The 22,277-nt window shown below is 39.8% G+C and overlaps 2 protein-coding genes across 3 annotated transcripts; both read left to right on the top strand.

Moving 5' to 3' along the window:
- The first annotated feature begins 5,479 nt into the window (after nucleotides 1–5,479).
- Nucleotides 5,480–9,143, top strand: mettl2a (methyltransferase 2A, methylcytidine). Its single transcript, XM_084925366.1, has 9 exons — nucleotides 5,480–5,651; nucleotides 6,180–6,268; nucleotides 6,804–7,072; nucleotides 7,193–7,242; nucleotides 7,347–7,407; nucleotides 7,497–7,636; nucleotides 7,742–7,848; nucleotides 8,254–8,319; nucleotides 8,416–9,143. The coding sequence occupies exons 1-9, from the start codon at nucleotides 5,500–5,502 to the stop codon at nucleotides 8,556–8,558; spliced, it is 1,077 nt and encodes a 358-aa protein (XP_084781492.1). The 5' UTR covers nucleotides 5,480–5,499; the 3' UTR covers nucleotides 8,559–9,143.
- Nucleotides 9,144–9,436: 293 nt separating this feature from the next.
- Nucleotides 9,437–22,075, top strand: tlk2 (tousled-like kinase 2). Of its 2 annotated transcripts, XM_084925364.1 has the most exons (21): nucleotides 9,437–10,133; nucleotides 11,201–11,283; nucleotides 12,768–12,845; nucleotides 12,970–13,036; nucleotides 13,118–13,161; nucleotides 13,357–13,455; nucleotides 13,997–14,095; nucleotides 14,310–14,402; nucleotides 14,598–14,708; nucleotides 14,863–14,999; nucleotides 15,439–15,591; nucleotides 15,701–15,767; nucleotides 15,869–15,966; nucleotides 16,504–16,585; nucleotides 16,813–16,904; nucleotides 17,025–17,114; nucleotides 17,202–17,371; nucleotides 17,885–18,023; nucleotides 19,699–19,810; nucleotides 20,542–20,649; nucleotides 20,786–22,075. In XM_084925364.1, the coding sequence occupies exons 2-21, from the start codon at nucleotides 11,203–11,205 to the stop codon at nucleotides 20,957–20,959; spliced, it is 2,094 nt and encodes a 697-aa protein (XP_084781490.1). In that variant the 5' UTR covers nucleotides 9,437–10,133; nucleotides 11,201–11,202; the 3' UTR covers nucleotides 20,960–22,075. The 2 variants fall into 2 exon arrangements, with proteins under 2 accessions (XP_084781490.1, XP_084781491.1); XM_084925365.1 differs by lacking the exon at nucleotides 13,357–13,455.
- The last annotated feature ends 202 nt before the right edge of the window (nucleotides 22,076–22,277 follow it).

Genomic DNA, 22,277 nt, shown 5'->3' with positions numbered 1-22,277 from the left:
CTTCTCTTCTATCTACATATCGCCATCACTACAAGTATCCAAAATGTTACCCAGTACTGCTTTCAACTGCTTTGCATTCAGTATTTCAATATTCTGGCTTTGTTATGTCCCCAGGCTAGTCCAGGGGTTAGAATGGACTAACATAAAGTTAAAACAATGAAGGAGGAGTCAAAATGGTATTATTTAAAAAAAAAAAAAAAAAAAAAAAATTATGGTCTGCTAGTGTTAAAGTTCTGGTTCAGACTGAGGGTACAAGGGCAACATAACAAACAAAACATCCCTGATACGAAAATAAAAGAAACTTACCTAACTCCAAAGGAAACAAAATATACAACCTATAACCATAACAGGATCACAAAACAAAAGGCAGCTCTCCCCTACAAGCAGTCTGAACATGGAAACACAAAATGCACATACACGTCAAAAGGTAAGCCTGACAAATATGTCAACCACTACATTACAAAATTACAACCCTTTCATAAACAATATATTGTTTGAATTTACTGTCTTTTCATATATTAGGAAAACGGGTTAGATACTTTACCCCACTTGTAATTTAATTGTTCACAGCCACATGCAGGTGCCGGTTTATATCTTAACTTCTGACTTATTTTAAAATTGGTAAACTTTACAAATGGCCTAACATTATATGCAGTTTTAGCTGTTATGAAATGTTGAATGTTTATTATTTGCTTCTATTGTATTATATTTACCTGAATGTAGGATTAGTGAAGCTGTGATGTCACACAGGCGGTAGGATTAATAGTGATCCCCGTATCAACACAGCTAGGCGTGAGTAAAATTTGCTCTACAAACTAGGAGAATAAAAAGCTGTGAAGTAACGCCCTGCTGTCTTGCAGAACTCTGTTAAAAATGATTCAGTGTTTGCCACAGTAATTACATGCTAATCAAAAGTAACAAGAAATGATTGCATTTGAATTTCAGTACTTGTATTACATGTTGCTTTCAGAAATAGTGGAATTATGGTACTGTACAAAACTCTTGAGCCACCCCTCATTTCTTTAGATTTTGCTTCCAAGGAGCCAGGTTTTCTTTAATTTTTTAAAGCAGTCTTGAGCAATAGTTCTACAAGCCTTCTAAAAGTGTTTCAAAAACTTTCTCAGTGTCTTCTTCAGTCCAGTCCTTGTACCTGACCATTTCCATTTCTTTTATGAATCATTAAGCATAAAAATGTACCTAACTCACTCAAGGGATTCAAGATTAGGTTTATTTGTCACACACAATTATGCAAGTGCAATGAGAAAACCAAATCCCTACACAAAGGGATATTAAAGTCTGACTGTGCATAAATAAGAGGAAAACTACGGAGCCCCGCAGGGGACATGGGAGAAAAAAAAATTAAGACGGACTTTTGCGAGATCCCGAGTTAGTTTTGCGAGATCTCGCAAAAGTCCGTCTTAATTTTTTTTTCTCCCATGTCCCCTGCGGGGCTCCGTAGAAAACACAAATAGAGACTGAAAAACAATAAACGTTTTGGTTTGGGTTTTTTTTATATAACTAGTAGGGCAACTATAGTCGAGTGTAGATGAATAGATGTGTAGAGGGTAGGTAGGTAGTGGTCGAGGTGGGCTAAAGTCACCGTCTCATTTAGCATCCTAATGGCTAGAGGGTAAAAGCTCATTCTCATTCTTAGCCAGCACATGGTACTGTATCACTAATGGGAGCATATGAAATAGTCTTTTGCTGGGGTGGCGGGAATCTCTGGTTGTTTGTGAAATTTCACATTTATTATTTGCTTAGGTTTTATGGATTACCATCCTAAGGGCAAAATGGTGCTATCGGGTGCAGTTCCCCATCCGGGTGGTCATGCCCGCATTCAAACTGATCTCCATGCTGCAAGTGTTTCTGAGCACTCAGGAGTCTGTAGTAATAGAGGGATTGATGGGCTATCTTTACCAGGGTGCTAATGTGCTAGGACCATGACAGGGCCTGAGAAATGTAAACACCAAGTTTCTGAAGTTATCCACCCTTTCTACATGGGCACATTTTATGCTGAGAGGGTGAAAGCTTTTCAGCTGTTTCCTGGTGTTGTCAACTACTGGCTCCTTGGTCTTACAGACATTCAGCTCAAGGTTATTCCCTTTATACCAGCTCACTAGGTGGTTGAGCTCATACTGGTAGACAGACTCATCATTATTTGAGATTAAGCCTACTATCGCTGTGTTGTCAGTGTGTTTGACTATGATGTTGGAGCCTGAGGTGATCACACAGTCACAGTTGTACGGGGAGTAATTGAGCACCCACCTACATGAACATTGTTTTAACTTGATCAAGCAAGAGTGTTTAATTAGTGTCCCTTGCTTTTGAAGGATAGGTAAGTATTGTAGTTTAAAACATAAGGGTCACTGCAGTGTCTAGCCTTGTTTCTATTATCAGATATATGAGTTTGTTATCAAAAATGTTTCTTTATTATTCTGTTTCCTTGCACCATTAGTGTATTGAATTGTTTGAATGGACCTTTTATTCTGGGATGAAAACGTAGCTCAGTTTCTGATAATATGACACCCCCTGTTGGTTATTTGTTAGATTTGTGATAAATTGTGTGCAGCAACATGAGTGACATTTCTTTTAGCTCTGGAAATCTGCCTATAATCTATACTAAGACCAAGTCGTTTGCACTACCTCCAAGCACTTTGTTCTCCAGTGATCCTTTTCTATTGTGTGCCTTTCTCTTGTTTTGTATACATTTCTCTTGGTTGTATATATGTCTCCTGTTTTGTTTTTTTTATTTATTCCTGCTGTCTTACTATTTATATTTTCCACAATTAGCATGGAGCACCCATAATTTAACATATATAATTACAATAATATATATATAATTGTATATACAATATAATTGTATTTACATATATAAATACAATTCTGTTTGATTCTAAATGGATGTAAGAAAGTGTTAACACTTAAGGCACAAAGTAGTAGGCTGATTCTGAGATGAGATAGGTAAAGGCTAAACTGGCTAGCAAGGTAACTTCAGTACAAATCTCAACAACAAAGATGAAGATGTCTTTGACATATAGTTAAAAATGCCATGTTTGCCCATTGCCTTGATAATATTAGTCTTTTAGTACCAGTTTAGTTGAAAATCAAACTTCATAATGGGTGATGCTAAGGTAAGACTTTTATGTGAAGGCTGTCTGGTGCTTTTTTTAAGAGATGCAAACAAATGAAACCTTCCTTCTTTTCAGTGAGCCACAAAGGCCCGTCCTAAAGCATAATGTGCTTTATTCCTCTTTTTGAATCTAACTGGGATTATGATTTACAAAAAGAACATCATGTTATTATGTTATCATCATTTTTGCAACCAAAGGTGTTGCCTCCTGCTTAGATAACAGGTTTAAGGCACTTCTATAATGGCGGCACTTTTCAGACTCGGATGTAACATCCTTTTCATTATAGCAGTCTATAAGTAGTTCTATTCAGAGCAGTTGAAAGTCAGACTGAACAGATGAGTGGGCATGATGCAGCTGAGCTTCAAGAAGTATTCTGCTGTATATAACTACTCAGCAGTTTAAAACTTCAGCTTTTGGCTCACGCAAATTTCTTTAAAATGCATTTTGTTCACTTGCTAACATAAAACTTTGGGCATGTGTAACTTTTGAACATTTGAACATTATATATATATAAAAGAAAAAAAACATTTTAAACGAATATTCATATATGGGCCCATTAACACAATGCCATATAAAAGAATGACATACTACTGGTTTATTGGAAATTTTGATTTACATAAGAGTTGTTTAATGTAGATTATCTCAGGGCAAAAGGTGTCATACCTCACAGAATGCCCACAGTATGTGAGGACACAGGGCTGTGTCTCTGATACGCTGGTCTGCAGTACGGGGGCCCCACAGGGAACAGTGCTGGCACCGTTCCTCTTCACCCTCTACACTGCAGACTTCTCCATCAACTCCCCATGCTGCCACCTACAGAAGTTCTCTGACGACTCTGCCATAGTCGGCCTCATCACAGGTGAGGACGACTCAGAGTACAGACAGTGGACTCTGGACTTTGTGGACTGGTGCCAGCAGAACCACCTGCTGATAAATGCCGGGAAAACCAAGGAGTTGGTGGTGGACTTCCGGAGACGCAGACCCACCACATTGACACCGGTGAACATCCAGGGAGTGGACATTGAGATAGTGGACTCGTATAGGTACCTGGGTGTTCACCTGAATAATAAACTGGACTGGAGCCACAACACTGATGCTCTGTACAGGAAGGGTCAGAGCAGACTCTACCTGCTGAGGCGGCTGAGGTCATTTGGAGTCCAGGGAGCGCTTCTAAAGACCTTCTATGACTCTGTGGTGGCATCCGTCATTTTTTACAGTGTGGTATGTTGGAGCAGCAGTTTATTGACAGCTGAGAGGAAGAGGCTGGATAAACTCATTAGGAAGGCCAGCTCTGTTCTGGGATGCACCCTGGACTCAGTGCAGGTGGTGGGAGACAGAAGGACTCTGGCCAAAATAACATCTCTGATGGACAGAGTCTCCCACCCCATGCATGTAAATGTTGCTGAACTGCAGAGCTCCTTCAGTGGCAGACTGCTGCATCCTAGATGCATGAAGGAGCGTTTCCGCAGGTCCTTCCTCACTGCAGCTGTCAGACTGTACAATCAGAACTGCTCCCAACAAACATAGATGTTTACATCAGTGCTGCAACAACTTCTACTGTTATAACTGCACATTACTTTTTCTCAGTTTATATATACACTAACTTATTGTAAGTTACATGTCTACTTTTTAATGCACAGGTACAATACACAATATGCACTTTTCTAATTATTCTAAATATTCTTAACTATTTAAACATCTTTCAGTATCCTGCTCTGTTTGCACACTATCTGTACGCTAATTTTAACAAACTGTACTGTACTCTGCTCTGGTAACTATTGTCCATGATGTAAAAATGTAAAAATTCTGTTTTCTGTTCTGTGTCCTGTTCTTTTTTTGTGTGTGTGTGTGTGTTTTGCTGCTGATACAACCAAATTTCCCCTTGTGGGACAATTAAATGATTATTCTATTCTATTCTATTCTATTCTAAATATCCGTCATCAAATGAATCTAATCTAAAATCTGAATCTAAAATTTTCCTACACGATCAGACAAGAGTATTTTAAAGACGGGTTTTAGTAAGTTTTTCTAAATTAACCTCCCGAAAATCTTCCTAACATATGTTTCCCTCTAGTGTATGAACACCTGTAAGTGCTACCAGAAAAATAACAAAGTGGAAACATGTGAAAAAAGAGTAGTGTAAAGAATTAAAACTAGCCTCTCTTCTTTTTAAAAAAATACACCGTAAATCTCCCGATAGTTTTACTATCCGAGCTTGAAATATGTATCATTATTTGTATCATTATTATTATTTTATTTTATTTTATTACAGCTGTTAGGGCTTTTCACATTAGTTGTAATATTTCCTCTCGCCTTTGAATGCATCATAATTAAACGTCCGCCCCTTCTTCTGCACGTCAGTTCCAACATGGCGGCGCCCCACGCTGTGGACGGGGTGGAGGGAGGCAGCGGCGAAACCTGGTTGACGCTGTCGGATTCATCTACCTGTGATGTGAAGAGACCTCAGTTCGGGACACGTTTCCTTACAGACCCACGACAGGTCTTCCAGCATAACGCATGGTCGGTATCTTTTAACAGAACTCCCCCCAATGGAGCAGACATATGTTCCTGTGCATCTCTGTCAAGGCTGCTCACTCGGACACTGTTATGACTTGCCATAAATTGTGTGTAGTTCTGCGAGCCGTTATTTTTTAACATTGACATTAATTTAATGTTAACATAACATTATGTTAACACTTAAAATAACATTAACTGAATATGGATTTCTCCTACAATGTAATCACGGGACATGGGTTGAACTGGTTGCTGAATAACATCTATAAAATTATTGCCAAGTATTTCTCTGCACCTGATTGGTCAGCCTTTCATATCTAAATACGGAGTTATATATAAAACATCTTTAACATGTAGCAAAGATTTGTGTAAAAATGTTCAGGCTAACTGTCAAAGTACTTTGCAGGTTTTATTACACCTGCTTACAACCCATCACCAATCTGAGTGAAAGCGTCATATCTTTAAGTATTTCAGGATTGAGAGTGTTTTTGTGTGCCACGTTGCTTTGAGATAATGGGGGTTTCTCACCATCAGGGACAATGTGGAGTGGACCGATGAACAAGAAGCAACCGCTAAGAAGAAGGTCTTAGAAAACAGTCAGCCGCTACCTCCAGAGAAACAAGGTTGCATCATTGCAGTTATACACTTAAACCGCACAGTGTGTGACAGTAAAGACCAGTAAGAGATGTATAGCTTATTGATCAGGAGGACAGCCATCCCCAATGTTGCATCCATTTTCCTTTCATTTTTTGTTTCTTATGAAAGCGACCAGATCTCTGTTGCTGCTGTTAGCACAACAAGATTGTAGCTGTCATTAATTTTTAACCACTTTTTTCAACTTCAGCTTAACTTTACAGGTTATGAGATATTATAGTTTGTTTTTGTTTTTTTATTTTGCTTTTAAATAGACTTGCAAGAATTTCAGGCAAACTTTTATTCACCTTGTCATTATGAAGTATTATGTGTCATTATGAAGTATTAAAGGCTGTAACATAACAAAATGTGAAACAGATGAAATGTTGTGAATACTTCCTGGATACACTGTGTATATAGTCTTATTAAGTACTTTAAAGTGTTTTGTGGTGATTTGTAAGCAAGGCAACATAATGCTCCATTACTTAAACGCTTGCTTTACTTTGCTTTGCTTTACCTTTGCAGAGGAATACGACAGCCGGGCCAATGAGTACTGGAACGGCTTTTACACAATCCACGAAAATCGTTTCTTCAAAGACCGTCACTGGCTCTTCACAGAGTTCCCAGAGTTGGCCCCACAGTGCAGCCTGAACCATGAATCGCACCCTGGTGCCTCTGGTGCAGTAGAAAGTCAGCAGAACAGTCAGGATGGAGAGCAAAGCGGGGAACATGCAGCTTTGGCTCACACTGATGGTGACTTTCCTGGCTCGTCTGCCACCTATCGCATACTGGAGGTGAGACAGCATAACGAAAGCAAGTTAGCTAAACTTAGCTAAATTTTCAGTTAAAGGTTTTAAGAGGATTTGTTGTCATGAAACAGTTTTACTGTTTTATTTATATAAAACTCTGTACAGGTTGGATGTGGTGTGGGAAACACAGTTTTTCCAATACTAAAGACCAACAAGTAAGTGCTGGCAAAACATTTGAATCTATGTTTAAAAAGCACACATCTTATTTTTTCTCTTGCAGTATAATGTGCACCATAAAACAATAATTTGCCCTTTGCAGTGATCCAGGACTCTTTGTTTACTGCTGTGACTTCTCCAGCACTGCTGTGGAATTAGTCAAGGTGAGATAATGATGATGGGATCATGAAAGGATGATCATTTCTCAGGTTGTAATCTAGCTAATAAATTAAAACTGTCCTCTTGTCATCAGAGTAATCCAGAGTACGACCCAGGGCGTTGTTATGCCTTTGTTCACGACTTGAGCGATGTAGAAGCCAATTACCCCATCCCTGATGGAACCCTTGATGTTATAGTGCTAATCTTTGTTCTATCAGCTCTGCATCCCAAGAAGTATGAACTTCTTTTTTTTCCTCTTCCCTTTTGTCTTTCCTTTGGTTTCACTCGGTGGAAGTAATTAAATTTTCACTGCTTCTTATACTTTCACCCTAACTTCAGGATGCAAGCATCCATCAGTAGACTAGCACGCCTCCTGAAGCCCGGTGGAGTGATGCTGCTCAGGGACTATGGACGCTACGATATGGCACAGCTCCGCTTCAAGAAAGGTTAGGACAAAGTTCTGCAAGACACTGGGTTCAAAATTTTCCACAGTTTGGTCTTTAAAAAAATTTTTTTACCTGCTGTAACATGCTTTTTTTTTTTTAGGTAATTCCAAATCTGTAAAACACATGGTAGTGAATTAGAAAAGTGGTTACGAAAATGAGTGAGAGATGGTCTTAAATATGTTTAAAATGCATTAAGAACTGCTTAAAATGCAAAAAGTAACAGTAAATCCAGCTGTGCAAGAAGTTCGAATTTGAGGTTTGAAAGGGCGATATATTAATGGATCCTTGTATGTAATATTATTATGTAATATTACCATGTTCTGGCTTATTATTTACATGACAATGATATGTTATTTTCTACAAGTTGCTGGAAAATAATGTGCTTGTGGTTTGGTTTTTTTTTAGGAAGGTGTCTCGCCGAAAACTTTTATGTCCGAGGCGATGGAACGCAAGTATATTTTTTTACTCAAGGTACAAAAAAGGTCTTAATAAAGATTTATTGGGGTTTATTTTTGTAGAGTTGCTTTCTGATGGTGTATCCAAAAAATATTTCTGTGCTCATTTTAGATGAGCTCCATGAGCTGTTCACTCAGGCTAAGCTGGAGAAAGTGCAGAACCTTGTGGACAGAAGGCTACAGGTGAACAGAGGGAAGCAACTCACCATGTACAGGGTGTGGATTCAGTGCAAGTACCGCCAGGCTCCAGTTTAGCCACCTGGGTGTGAAAGTGGGGAGAACCCACCTGACTTGACTGTCAACTACAGCCAAAATTTAGGAAGTGAAGAGAAGGTGGTTCTTGCTTTTTCCAGTGGGTGTATGGAGTGGACATGAAAAGCTTTGTGATGAAGGGAATGCAACAGAATATTTACATACTGTAAAGGTTTTACACTATCCCAGCTGCTAAACTGCAGATGGACACTTTTTTTATGTGTAAGTTTCCTGATGTTGCAGCAGTCCTAGCTGCAATAGTCATGTCTTGTCACTTTCTTATGGAAGCCTGTTTCAGCCACTGGAAAAAAAAAAAATTACCAGGCAGAGCTAAGTCTAAATTTCAAGTTATCTCGAAATTTCAAGTTGGGTTGCTGAAAATTTCAATTTACTAACTAGAGCTCTTAAAATATCACCTTTAGTAAGTCAAAATTTCGAAGTACTAAATCAAACTTTGACTTGAGAAAGACAAAAACATTTTTTTCAGTGATTGTTCAGTTCAGTTATTTAAGAAAGTGCTGGTTACCTGTATGTTTCTCTTCTAACATATTGTTCCTGATGTTTTGAAATAAACGGAATGATTTTTAAGATTTTCCCTTTTGTACATGCAAAATAAAAATAAATTTAAAAAAAAAAATGAAGTTTATTTTTAATTTAGTATTTAAAATACCTTGAAAATTTCAAGGTTGTGCTTTTTTCCGATGCTACTTTGCTTTCCATCTCACGTTTAGTGGTTGACTGGCTGGTTAGGAAAAAAGACAACAAATCAGTTAGCAATTTGTTGATATTAAGTCCGTAAAGTATGTGGGTGTGAACATGATGGGAACTTTCTGATAAGTGATCCTTTTAGTAACTGTGGGTGGGCGCTGGTAAATTGTATTGTGTACAGAGGGATTTGCCATTGGTCCAGACAAGAGATTTGGAGCAGGCGTGGACTGGATGAAGGTGAAAATACTTGACCAATCTCACGAGAAAATATGAGATTTTACTGATTATTGTTTACATTGCAAAAAACATGAGAACCGAACCGAATCGATCCGGATTCAGCTGAAACGCCTGCAACAGCACAACTTCCGAAATAGATTGGTTTCTTCCCTGAAGCGAGGAAGGCGACTGGAGACGAACTTTGTTTTGGTCGAGCTGACACCCAGGACCCTAAATTCATCACATCACCGGGGGAGATAAAGATAGGGGGTAACTAACGCTAGCTTAAAGACATCATTTATACCTGGTGAAAAACGCAGGATCTCGAGGGTCGCCATTGTGTGGAACGAGATAACCCGACCGATGCACGGTATGGTCCTCGGAGAGAGGGATGTGATGGGGATCCCCGCCTAACTGGTATAGAAAGGCGGGTTTGGGATACCCGGAGTTGTCGAGGCCTCCGAGGGAATCCTCCGTCGTCAACCCTGAGCTACGCAGCGCGCTCCCGTGTCTTGATCGTTGCAATAAGCACGCGAGGGACGCGGCTGTGGATGCGGCCTAGCCTGGGAGGGTCTGCCGAGAACAGGGGGAAACAACAGAGACAGTTTCGGGGTTAACAGGCCCTTCAGAGGACCGTGAAAATATTAAATTACAGTAAGTATTTCGGTTGGTTATCGAACAAAATGACATATCTGGGTATGCCTCTCGCTACATGGAGACTTCGTGGCACGAGCACCTGGCAAAACAGAACAGAGAAGATGCTTCTTTTTTGAGTTAGCCCGTTGGATACCTAACGCTAGCCATGTAATATGTTCACAAAACCCCTTACTGTTTCGGGGTTCAATTTACTATTTATTTGCTTAAGCAGCCATTTGATCGAGCAGGAATAATCAACGTTTGTCTGTTCTGGGAGCATTAATTGTTTGTCAAAATCCAATCTTTATGTTACTAGCTAACGTTAACTGTTAGCTGCTGTATTGCAATGCTACGCTAAGTGATGTCCAACATCGATAGACTTGTAGCTCATTTAGCTCATTTTTCAGTCTTGGCTGATTACTTCGCGGATTATTCACAGGGGATCTTTTAGATCAATATGTTGTCGTTATAACGTTGAGCCAGCCAAACCTGTAATGAGTAGAATTAAGGGCTGTTTGACATGGATACCACAGGTTGCACTTTTTATTTCAATCCATGCAATTCATAGATAACTGACTTAGAACACAGTGTTGGGCGTGTAACGTTAACCTTTGCACAAGCTAGCAAGCTGGACCCTTATTGTCTATTGTGGCCTTTTCCATTGCTGTTAGTGTACTTGGCAGCCCCTCCATTAGTGACCTTTCATAACTCCAGCGCCATGTAACTTAGGCCTATAATGCCAGGGCGTTATCACATGATGCTATAATTTCCAAGCAATCACTACACACATCTGGCCCACGTCTTTAATGCCTATTAAGTGTCTGTTATTAGCTATATGTTGGGCTAGATTGTGCAATATATTATTGAGTAACAAAGTTTTATGGCTGGTACTTGCTGAACACATGATGTATAACATTGTTGTCAAGCTTATTGATGACTCAGAACAGGAATTTTCCACATCCATATAGTTAAAAACAGCCATGAGTCATCACAAAAGATGGCTTTTGAAACAGTGAACCCTCACTCCCACTTGAATATTCCACACTCTTCAACACCTTCCTTAATCTGTGCTCTTGTCTCTGCAGCCATGATGGAAGAACTGCATAGCTTGGACCCCCGACGGCAGGAGCTGCTGGAGGCTCGCTTCACAGGGGTCGGTGTGGCAAAGGTTTGTGTTACAGCAGATGTCACAAAGGTGAAGCATCGGAAGTCTAGTCAGAGAGCTTATTAGAATTACAGATTTTCTTAATTAAACATTTTTGTGAATCTCTTCCCTTTCTTTGTCTAACTCAGCCTCAGTATCATTCTGCTGTTTGGCCTGGACAAGCTTGGCCCCACTCCTTTTCTTTGTCTGTCTCTGGAGAAGGTTGAGCTGTGTCTGTGTTTTTTGGCTGGTGTGATATGGCATCTCTCCCTGGCTCATGATGTAGCGGCTGTATATGCAAGTGGTGATGCTTGCCAAAAAGGCCACAGACGGGACAGGGGTGGTAGAGGGAGGAGGAGTGAAAGCAGAAGAGGAATGCAGAAATGGTTCTTGACCAGGTGTAAGTGAAGGCAGCATTTAGCCTCACACCCCTTTCTTGCTACATGGATGGAGCTGTCTTTGTGGAAGGTGATCTTGGAACAGTTAGGGGAGAGTCAGCGCCAGGAGTGGGCCCTGTGCCAGCCATAGGCAGAGCAGAGCCCAGAGCATGGCATGGCTGCTGCCGAAGAGAAGATGGCGGCTCTTGCTAAGGCATCATGCCACAACCACCCTGTATGACAAGACAAGCAATGTGTGTGTGCGGGGGGGTTTAGAAAGTGAGGGACAAGTAATTCTACAAATCGCTCTGAAGAAATATGGGTTGGTGGTCTAAAAGCCTTCAATCTTACATAGAAGTTTTGAATTTTTTCTTTGACCTTGGAAAGCCTCGTGGCACTGCTACTGTATTTGTTATCACTGACTTGGCATGAAAATTGTTGTCCTTTGCAGACAAAGATGTAGAGCACCTTTTGATAATGGAGCATAGGGGGGTTAGAATCTGTTGAAAAGTGCCCCCTTTTTTTGTAAAACAACCAAGATATGAATGTGGAGGGGGTTAAAAAGAAACTATCATTCGTAAATGATGCAAGGCATCTTTTCAGTGTCTTTCTCTGGAGAGGGGCACTAGTTAAGACTATAGTGAACAGGAGAAAAATAGATGACATTATCTAAAGGTGACGGAGAGACAGAGGAATACATCCCCAGCAGCATGCCTAATGTTCAGCCATTTTAGGAGGGTTCAGTGAGAGAGCTCTAGTGTGCTCTGAATGACTAAGTATCTCTCCCTGATTGGACAGTGCCTCCTGAATTTTGATGTGAATCACTTGATTGACAGGCATCACCTAGGGAACCAGCATTAGAACCGATGCAGGTCTACATTCTGTGGGAAGTTAATGGTGATGGTATTTAGCCAAGCCTCCGCATCCTTTCCCTCAGTTTGTCACCCATTTTATTCTCTTTTCAAACTCGTTCTCTCTCGCTCTTGCTCTCTCTCTCTTTCTCTCACACACACGGGCATGCATTTTGAGGATGAAATTTTATTTCTACATGTCTCTTGCACCTTTTAAGCATATGTGTGGTTATTTGCTCTCTGTAAATTCTCTCATGTATTTTTACCTGATTTTTAATAGGGCTCAGGTCAGAATCAAAATGAGTCATCCAATCAGAGTCTATGCAGTGTGGGCTCTCTCAGTGACAAAGAGCTAGAGGTTAGTCTCAACCCTTACAGCATTATTTTTTGTTGTTGTTTATGTTTGTTTTTTTTAATGCCAACCCCATCTCTCGGTGTTACATTGTAATGCATTTGGCTGATGCATGCTACTTTCCTCACAGACTCCTGAGAAAAAGGCAAATGACCAGAGAGTGAGGAAACGCAAAGCAGACCACTTTGACAGCCAAGGTAGGATTGTCTCTGAGTTCTTTTTATCATGTATCCCACATTTCCTCAGCTTTTTCTGAACTCCTCGATTCTCTGTTCCAGCCAAAGCAGGAGCAAGAGGACATAAAATTAGTGATTATTTTGAGGTGAGTGGCAGAAAATGTTCTCCCTTTTTTTGTGCTGGGAACAGCTAAGCTCACATCCTCTGGAGTGCTTCAGTGTGGGGGGTATAATATTTCACATATCTTCTAACACCTTCTTATAGCCACCTTGGTCTTTTCCATTGAACTGCTTTTTTTCTTTTTCTTCTTCCATTCGTTCTTCCTTTACCTGTCTATCAGTTTGCGGGAGGTAGCGGTCCTGGTACCAGCCCTGCCAGGGGAATTCCACCAGTGGTCCGCTCTTCCCCACAGCACTCTCTGTCCAACCCCCCTGTCATGGTGAGCATGTTTGCTCTATGGTCTTTCTTGTGCTTTTCTTTACTCTTATTTATTTATTTATTTATTTTCAAATCTCAGCTCTTTCCATTGTCTCTTTCATTTGTCTTATTAAGAAGATGTGAAGAATCAAATGTGGTCTATAAATGCCCCTGTACAGAATCTGTGTTTGGTGCAGTACAATGCAGTTAGCAGTTAAAACCAAGGAAAAAAAAGTATTGAATGAGAAATGGCTTATTTAGTACCGTTTGTCAAACATAAAGGCAGCTATTAATGTTATAATCAAAAAGAGTTTAGATAAACCTGTTGCACATTTGCTACTTTTGTAAACCAGAGGCCGTGCATCTCTCCAAGTAAAATGAATTATTTAATACACCTGAGCTTCTTTTTGTCATCCAAAACTTTAGACTTGCCTATTTTATCTCATATGCTTCTCGTTTACTCTCAGATTGCGGTTTCCATAAATGTTCTTGTTCCAGATTGCTACCATGTTTTATCACAACAATTGTGATGAAGGCGACTGATGAGTGTTTCTATCTTCCAGGTGCAGCAAGGAAGCCCGTCATCCGTCAGCTCCAACACAGAACACTCCTCTTGTTCACTGAAGCCTCCTTCTCTTCACATGCTCCACAAAGCCACACAGGTACTGGACACGCTCTTCCAGCTGTTGTTTGTCTGATTTAACTCTTATTTGAATTGTAAGTTGGTAAATAGTCAGCATATATACCAACAAGTCACAAGCAGTCATTATAAGATGGAAGATATTGTTAGATGAAACTACTTGTTGCACTGCATTTCACTGTGATGTAGACTGAGCCAGCATTAACCTACACTTTTGTGCTCAATGTACCCTTTAGTCTGACCTTACTATAGAGAAACTAACAGCAATGGAGAACAACAAGAACTCTGACCTGGAGAAGAAGGAGGGCCGCATAGACGATTTGTTGCGGGTACTAATCTCATTACACTTCACCCCTGCTACTCTGCTTGCAATTTTCATTAGTTCTGAGAATATCATGTTTTCTGTCTTGGTTTTTTTCACTCAAGGCATGTTAGAGTTGACATTTCTGCTTTTATAAACAAGTATTATTTTTGTTCATTCTTCATATATGAACGTTTTTGTGCTTGATTATGTTCTCTTCCAGGCCAACTGTGATCTGAGGAGGCAAATTGATGAACAACAGAGAATGCTAGAGCGATACAAGGAACGTTTAAATAAGTGTGTGACCATGTCCAAGAAGCTTCTGATTGAAAAGGTATGTTTATGCATTGATGTAATTTTAAACTATTCGTTTCCAAAGTGAATAAGTCATTAAATTAATGAGCTACTTGAACAAATCCTGAAATACGGCACTTCACAATAAATATTCCAGCTTTAATGCCTGCCTTTCTTCCCTCCCCTTATTCCAGTCTAAACAAGAGAAGATGGCATGTCGGGATAAAAGTATGCAGGATAGGCTTCGACTGGGTCATTTCACCACAGTGAGACACGGTGCATCTTTTACTGAGCAGTGGACAGATGGATATGCTTTCCAAAATCTTATCAAGTGAGGCTCTTCGTGTTTAATGCATTAAGTATTTGTGCTAGTTTAAATGTCAAAATCCAACTGGAAAAAAGATTTTCTTTGTTTTTCCAGCATTTGTAGCAAGCAGAATCATAGTTTGAATGCTTTGTTGTGTCAAACACATTTGCTTTCCTAACAGGAGCACCTTATACTCTCTGTAGGCTCCCATTGTTAATCTTTTTGTATTATATATTTATTTTAGTTTATTTTATTATTCATATTATTCTCTGTGTGGGGATTATGCTGGAGCGGCTAGCGGATGAAGGCCAGGTTGGTGAACGATGGGAGAAGAAAGCAGAGGAATAGAAAAAGAAAAGGGACAGAAAGAAAGAGAGAACTCAAATGATACACAGCACATGAAAGACAAAACAATGGGAGGTGCACGGTCCATTTTTCCTGCTAATGTATTGTCTATTTCCAGACAACAGGAAAGAATCAACTCCCAGCGAGAGGAGATCGAAAGGCAGAGGAAGCTGCTAGCCAAACGCAAGCCACCCTCCATGGCTCAGACTCCACCACCAAGCCTTGAGCAAAACAAACGCAAAAGCAAGGCCAATGGAGCAGAAAGTGAAGCGTATGATGCTTTTGTTAATTTCTTTTCTCTTTTATACCAGATATCATCCCTCTGTATATTTATTTGGAGCTGCCTTTTTTATTTTTTCTTCTTTTTTTTGGTCTTGCAGGTTATCACAGGCAGAGTACCATGAGCAGGAGGAAATCTTTAAGCTAAGATTAGGCCATCTGAAGAAGGTAATCCTCCATGTTTTTGATGCCAGTTGCTCATTATGGACCTTTTTGTTAGTTGTTTTGTTTTGTTGCAAAGCTTCTGACATTTATATTTTGTTTTGCAGGAAGAGGCTGAGATCCAAGCAGAGCTAGAGAGATTGGAGCGAGTGCGAAATCTTCACATACGCGAGCTGAAAAGGATCCATAATGAAGATAATTCCCAGTAAGATTTCTTAGTCCCATTTCAGACATGGAGTACAGTCAAGCTCTGAAATTTTCTGGGGATATGTTCCTAGAGTACCTGTGAATTTAATAAAAATAAAAGGCCTATAAGTGCCTATTTTTATTGTCGTTCAAAGGGCCATAAAAATTTGTGGAGGATATTTGCCATTTCTGCAAAATTGCAGAATGTCTACGAACGCTTATTAGTTAGGTTCTAAGGAAAAATTCACGAATGACTGAGGCCATGAACTCTGAACTGACTTTGCAGGGGTACAATGTACATAGCATTGCTGTTAAAGTGACACCGTGTCAGTGTAACTGGCTTCACTCAAAGTTGTTCTATGTTAAAATGGATAACAAGTTTCTGGCTCCAGGTCAGTAATATTGCTTTGTTACCAGATTGTTTAGTTGGGGTAAAATGCCCTCAGTGTTGGAAAGTTCTTTTTTTCTTCATCTCTCTCCTCCACCAAAATAATCTGAGGTGTCCTTCTGCTCCTAATACTTTTTTTTTGTTTTGTTTTAACTCCGTTCTGTGCAGATTCAAAGATCACCCTACGCTAAATGACCGATACCTGCTACTCCATTTACTTGGACGGGGAGGTTTCAGTGAAGTTTACAAGGTGAGTGAGTAATGAGGAAAGAGACTGATCAGTCTTTCTTTCTTTTCTTGCATTTTCATATATTTTTTTTGTCCGTGTTTTGCTGCCTTTACAGCATTTTCAAGTAAACGATTATGCCTGAATGTTTTTAAAAAAAAATATTAATAAACAGGACTTAAATCTCAAGTTCTGCTTTACCTAATGAAGCAATGGCTGCTACAGATGCTTACTGATTCACTTTTTTCCAGGCCTTTGACCTAACAGAGCAAAGGTACGTTGCGGTCAAAATTCACCAGTTAAACAAGAACTGGAGGGATGAGAAGAAGGAAAATTATCACAAGTGAGTGCTTTGCCATTTTGAGGCAATACTTTGGTATATTTAACACAGCTTTGACTGATCTTCTGTGCCATTGTAAAGTCACTTCATTTTAACTTCATTGCATAAATCCTTTATTTTCAGACATGCTTGCAGAGAATATAGAATCCATAAAGAGCTGGACCACCCACGAATAGTTAAACTCTATGACTACTTTTCACTTGACACTGACTCGTAAGTCATTGCTTTTAAAACAAATACTTGAAACTTGCACCACATTCTGCCAAGGTGCTTAAACACTTCGTCTTTGTTTTGAAACAGGTTCTGCACAGTCCTGGAATACTGTGAGGGTAATGACTTGGACTTCTACCTGAAGCAGCACAAGTTAATGTCAGAGAAAGAGGGCCGCTCCATCATCATGCAGATCGTTAATGCCCTCAAGTACCTCAATGAGATCAGACCGCCTATTATCCACTACGACCTTAAACCCGGTAAGTCTTCACTTTTGCTCTTGCATTGTTAGAGCTTGGCACATTTCTTCTTTATGTTCAATAAATAGTAATACCATCAGTAAAATTAACTACTTGCCTTCCTGCTGCAGCAGTTTTTAAACTGCCTAATAGAGTGCACTGCACTGGTTATTAACAAGGAGCAAACCCTCATTCATTCATAATGAAGTAACTTTTTTTTTCTTCTTTTTTTTAATACCTTGATCAGTAAAAAAAACCTTCTAAGATTAGCAATGTGTTTTACAAGAGTGTTGTGGGTTGACTTGGGTGTCATTAACCTGGCATGTTTTTTGATGTTGGAAGAAACTGGAGGTTCTAGAGAGAGCCTGTGCAGGCACAAGGAGAAACATGAAAACTCCAGAGAAAGACCCTGCCTGGGTTTGAACTTTTTGTGGAATAGAAGTGCTAAACATAGATCCACTGTGCTAGCTGCCATCTTATTTTATATTGGATATTTTCTTTCGTGCCTGTGAATCTTTTCCCCTCTCTTTTCAGGTAACATTCTGTTAGTGAACGGCACTGCTTGCGGGGAGATCAAGATCACAGACTTTGGCCTGTCAAAGATCATGGATGATGACAGCTACAACTCGGTGGATGGGATGGAGCTGACTTCACAGGGAGCAGGGACGTACTGGTAAGATTTGCGCTGAAAGATAACGGTGTTTAGAAAAGTCAGAAACTAATGTACATGAGTGGAAAACAAGTCTTATCGAGCCTGCTGTTAATTGTTAAAGCTTGTATAAAAATTAGCCAATGAATTTCCGCAGATTAGTAGGAGAGAAATTTTCACACAACAGCTATCTGGTCTTTAAATGATGACGTGATGAATCCTGCTTCCGGGCCCAAAGTAGTCTGCATTTACTAAGGCTGCTTTTTAAAGTGTTTTAGTGCTCTGTATCTTGTTCTATTTAATTTCAACAAGCCCCTAAAAACAGTCAGTGATCACTGTCGGCTTCTCTCGGTTTTTATTACTGCTAATCATTTTAAAGCTACGTTTTTAAACCCTTATGATGTAACTACAGCCCAGCCCATGCAGCAGTATATTGACTAACCTTGTATTGTGGATGGATTATCTCGGTTGTTCTCCTGACTGAAATTTGGCCCGTTTACAGCATCCTGCCATCCGAGTGCATTTGCCACTAACCATTGGGAACCCTCACATTAACGTTTATCGAGTGGAAAAAAGTCCTTGTTCGTTAGCGTTCGCCCTCCAGTCTCACTGTTTATATTATGCTAACATAGCTGTGTCACTAGCGATCACGTAACACATCATTATATACCAGCTAGCCCAACTTCAGTAACCCTACAAATGTCACTGCTGTTTACTTTCCTGTCTTCATTTATGTTGGAAGTGATAGCAGAGCTGTACGTGTTAATTTTTTCAGAAATTACTCAGTCAGAACATGTTATATTATATTTAGATGGAAGCTAGCGAGCTAACTTCCTGCTAACTTCTAGCGCTGTTAAATTTCATAAATTCTGTTTTCATGGATGTCTGGATAATAACTTAACTGTCACACCCGGTAAAGCAGCAATGCTGATCATTTTATTACAGATGAAAGAATTTAGACAGTTTTTCAACTCTTAGTAATGCTGCAGTGATCGTTTGACTTGGTGACCTGCAGCAGAGTTTGGGCCCAGACATGGCTAATGACGTCAGACTTAAAGACTGGATTGGTAAAGAGAAACCATAGAGTGTCTCTGAGAGTTGGGATGGAGCTAGAATATGACACAGCTGCACAATGAAAGCTGAGCAGGCTTATTGTCAATGGAGATGGGAATTTTGTCAGATTGTACAGCACACTGTCTGGATTGTCTGAAGGTAATGAAATTGCAAAGGAGTGAAATTAAGGGGCACTTGCAGTCACTTATGTTGAATAACTGCATTTCTTCTTAATATTGGCAGGGTAGAAATATTCAGTGTTTGTGTCATTGTAGTTGAATGGTCGAGAAATAATACCATAACAATGGAGGAAAAATGGAGAGAAAACATAATCAGGATAATGCATGTAAAACAAAAAACTGAAGTGAGGTTGTGGCTAAAAAGCATTTAAAGCAGTCCTCTACTCCTAATAGTTGTAATGTTTTTGTGGTTTTTGTTAATGGTTGTTTCTGCATTTCTGGTTTGTGTATAAGTGCATATGTAAAGGTCATCTTGCAATTTAACTCTGATTGCCTGGTTTTTATTTAGAGTGCAATGTTTATTTAAATAATTGTTATGCTATTGAATGCACCTTGAAAGTCCAGACAGTATAATTGGGCTTGCTGAAATTCATGAATATTAACATGGCTCCCGTCTTCTTTTTTAGGTACCTTCCCCCAGAGTGCTTCGTTGTTGGCAAGGAACCACCCAAAATCTCCAATAAAGTTGACGTGTGGTCTGTGGGAGTCATTTTCTACCAGTGTTTGTATGGCCGGAAGGTAGGAAACTGAATAAACATTTTAATAAGACAGCTGAGCTGCAGTTGGGATAATTTTAGATTATTTTTTTCACATTTATTTTTAGAGAAAAGAAACTTAGTGTAACTGCACTGTATAACAGTGCATGTGCATTATTTATATTCAGTTTTTGTAGATCAACTTGGGATTATTGGTTTGGTTTTTTTTGTTTTGTTTGCATCATCCATTTAATATCCCAGAAATATTGGTGTTATTCCTTTCTATGTTTATATTTATGCCTCTTTGTTTATCTATTTGTATCTCTAGTTCTAAGCTTCATTTTATTTGCTTTATTGTCTGTTGTATGTGTGCTGCTATGACAACTCAATTTCCCTCTGGGATTAATAAAGTTTAGCTGATTCTTATCACATTTAACACATTCTAAATGGCACGTAGAGACTGACCTGGCTCAGGCAGAAGCAATGTTTGTGCATGCCTACATTTTTTTTTTTTCTTTTCATTAAAGCTAACATACTGTCCAACAGCAACACAAAAATATCAGCACAAACATTTACACTCGTAACTCTCAAATATCTCTGTAGGCCATTCTTTTTAAAAGGTAAACTGCACATTTGGTAGTTTCTCATCCTTATTCCTCAATTTAACCCCTTAGAAATATATTGCAAATGCCTCCTAAACTGTTTTCACTCTCCTGTGTCAAAAAAAGCCTATTGTTTTGTTTTGTTTGTTTTAACCGCTTTTTGCTTTTGCAGCCTTTTGGCCACAATCAGTCCCAGCAGGACATTTTACAGGAAAACACCATCCTGAAGGCGACAGAAGTTCAGTTTCCCCCTAAACCTGTAGTCACACCTGAAGCTAAGGTATTGCACTCATGATTTTTGGCTTTGCATTTTCAAATACTTCAACTGTAATGCTTTTTTTTTTTTTCTCTCCTTAAAATCTCTGCAGTCAAGTGCACATACTGTCCTTACACCCTGTTTTTCGTTCACTTTCCAGGCCTTTATAAGGCGCTGTCTAGTCTACCGTAAGGAGGACCGCATCGATGTGCACCAGCTGGCCAGTGACCCCTTCCTTATGCCCCACATCCGCAAGTCAGTGGCCTCGTCGGGCACCTCAGGCATGGCAATGGCTTCCACGTCCAGCTCCTCCAACAGCAGCGCCTCAAACTGAGCCCACGCCCCTTAACTGACTAGTGAACTGAATTCATTTAAAAGGGTGGGGTGGGGCGGGAGCAACGCCATACTGTGTCACCCCCTCCTAACAGCATCCCACCCTGCCATGAAATGCCCAAGGGGAAACTGGTCAGATGGCAGCAAGGGGTGGGTGAGAAGTCATGGATGGTTTGGGGAGACAACATGTCACCCTTCATCCCTCTCATATCCATCTACCCCAGCCCAGCTGTCCTGCTTTCTCAAAAGGGTGACATCGTTCTAGGGGTCAAAGCCCTGGATGACTCACATAGCAAGGGGCGAGTTTTTGCAGCGTGTTGGTGAAAAATGGGGTTCAATGTTCCGGAGCTTTCTTTTCTGCTTTAGAAAAAAAAAGAGAAAATAAAATGAAGTATAGAACTGCTTCAGCTTGGCCAGATGGAAAGGACTGTGGAAGGCCTCATACCTATACACACTCACAGATACATCCATGCATGAGCCATTCTGGTCCAAGGTAGTCTGAATTCCGCTAGCTCAAATATTTTTGTTTTCATTTCCCTGAACTTAACTGAGGGAACCAGTCGGGGGGCTGTTATTGTATTGAACCCTAAATATCTGTGGCACTATGTCATTCAACCTGCTGTTCTGGGAACCCTTGCCTCGAATGAATTCCAGACCTGAATAGTTTGTGACGAGGAGGGACAGAGTTGACAGTCTCATGTACCCCCTCCCTCGCATATCCTCGTCAAACTCCTGTGACCAAAGCGTATAACTTCCAGATGGTGGCAGTGTTTCACCTCTGTTTTTATAATGAATGGTTTTAGAGTTGTGCTACTTGATTTGGGGTGGAAGCTGTTGAGAGGAGATCCCTTTTAACATTTTTTTTTACTTCTCAATTTAAACCAGTTTAATGGGGAAAACTGTTGTTTTTCAAGTTGCCTTTAATTAGAACTGTTAATGTTTTGTTTGCCCCCTTCCCCACTCCCCCACCATAAACACACATATTTATTTAGGTATGTTTGAATTTATTTTTGGCCAATAAAATGCAAGGGACTGGTTTACTTTATAGTACTGTTGGGGGAGATTGGGCCTTAGCAGAAAGTTGCATAAAACATTAAATACTATTGGTTAAAATGTGTCTGTTGTTCTTGTTTTCTGTGTGATGGGGTTACCATCGCATCTTTCTTTCTATCTTCATTTTAAATGCAGGTGTATTCATGAGCATATGTATCTTTTTAATTATTTGTCCCTTCGATGTTCCTTTAGAATCGATTTATTTGACTATGAATGAAATTTGCATTCAGCCCCATTTGGCTGCAGATGGGTTGAGTCACTATTTC

This window comes from Perissodus microlepis, chromosome 4 (assembly GCF_051167445.1).
Source record: "Perissodus microlepis isolate ML-2025 ecotype Zambia chromosome 4, ASM5116744v1, whole genome shotgun sequence".
Lineage (NCBI taxonomy): Eukaryota > Metazoa > Chordata > Actinopteri > Cichliformes > Cichlidae > Perissodus > Perissodus microlepis.
This window is presented reverse-complemented; position numbering and strand designations above follow the sequence as displayed.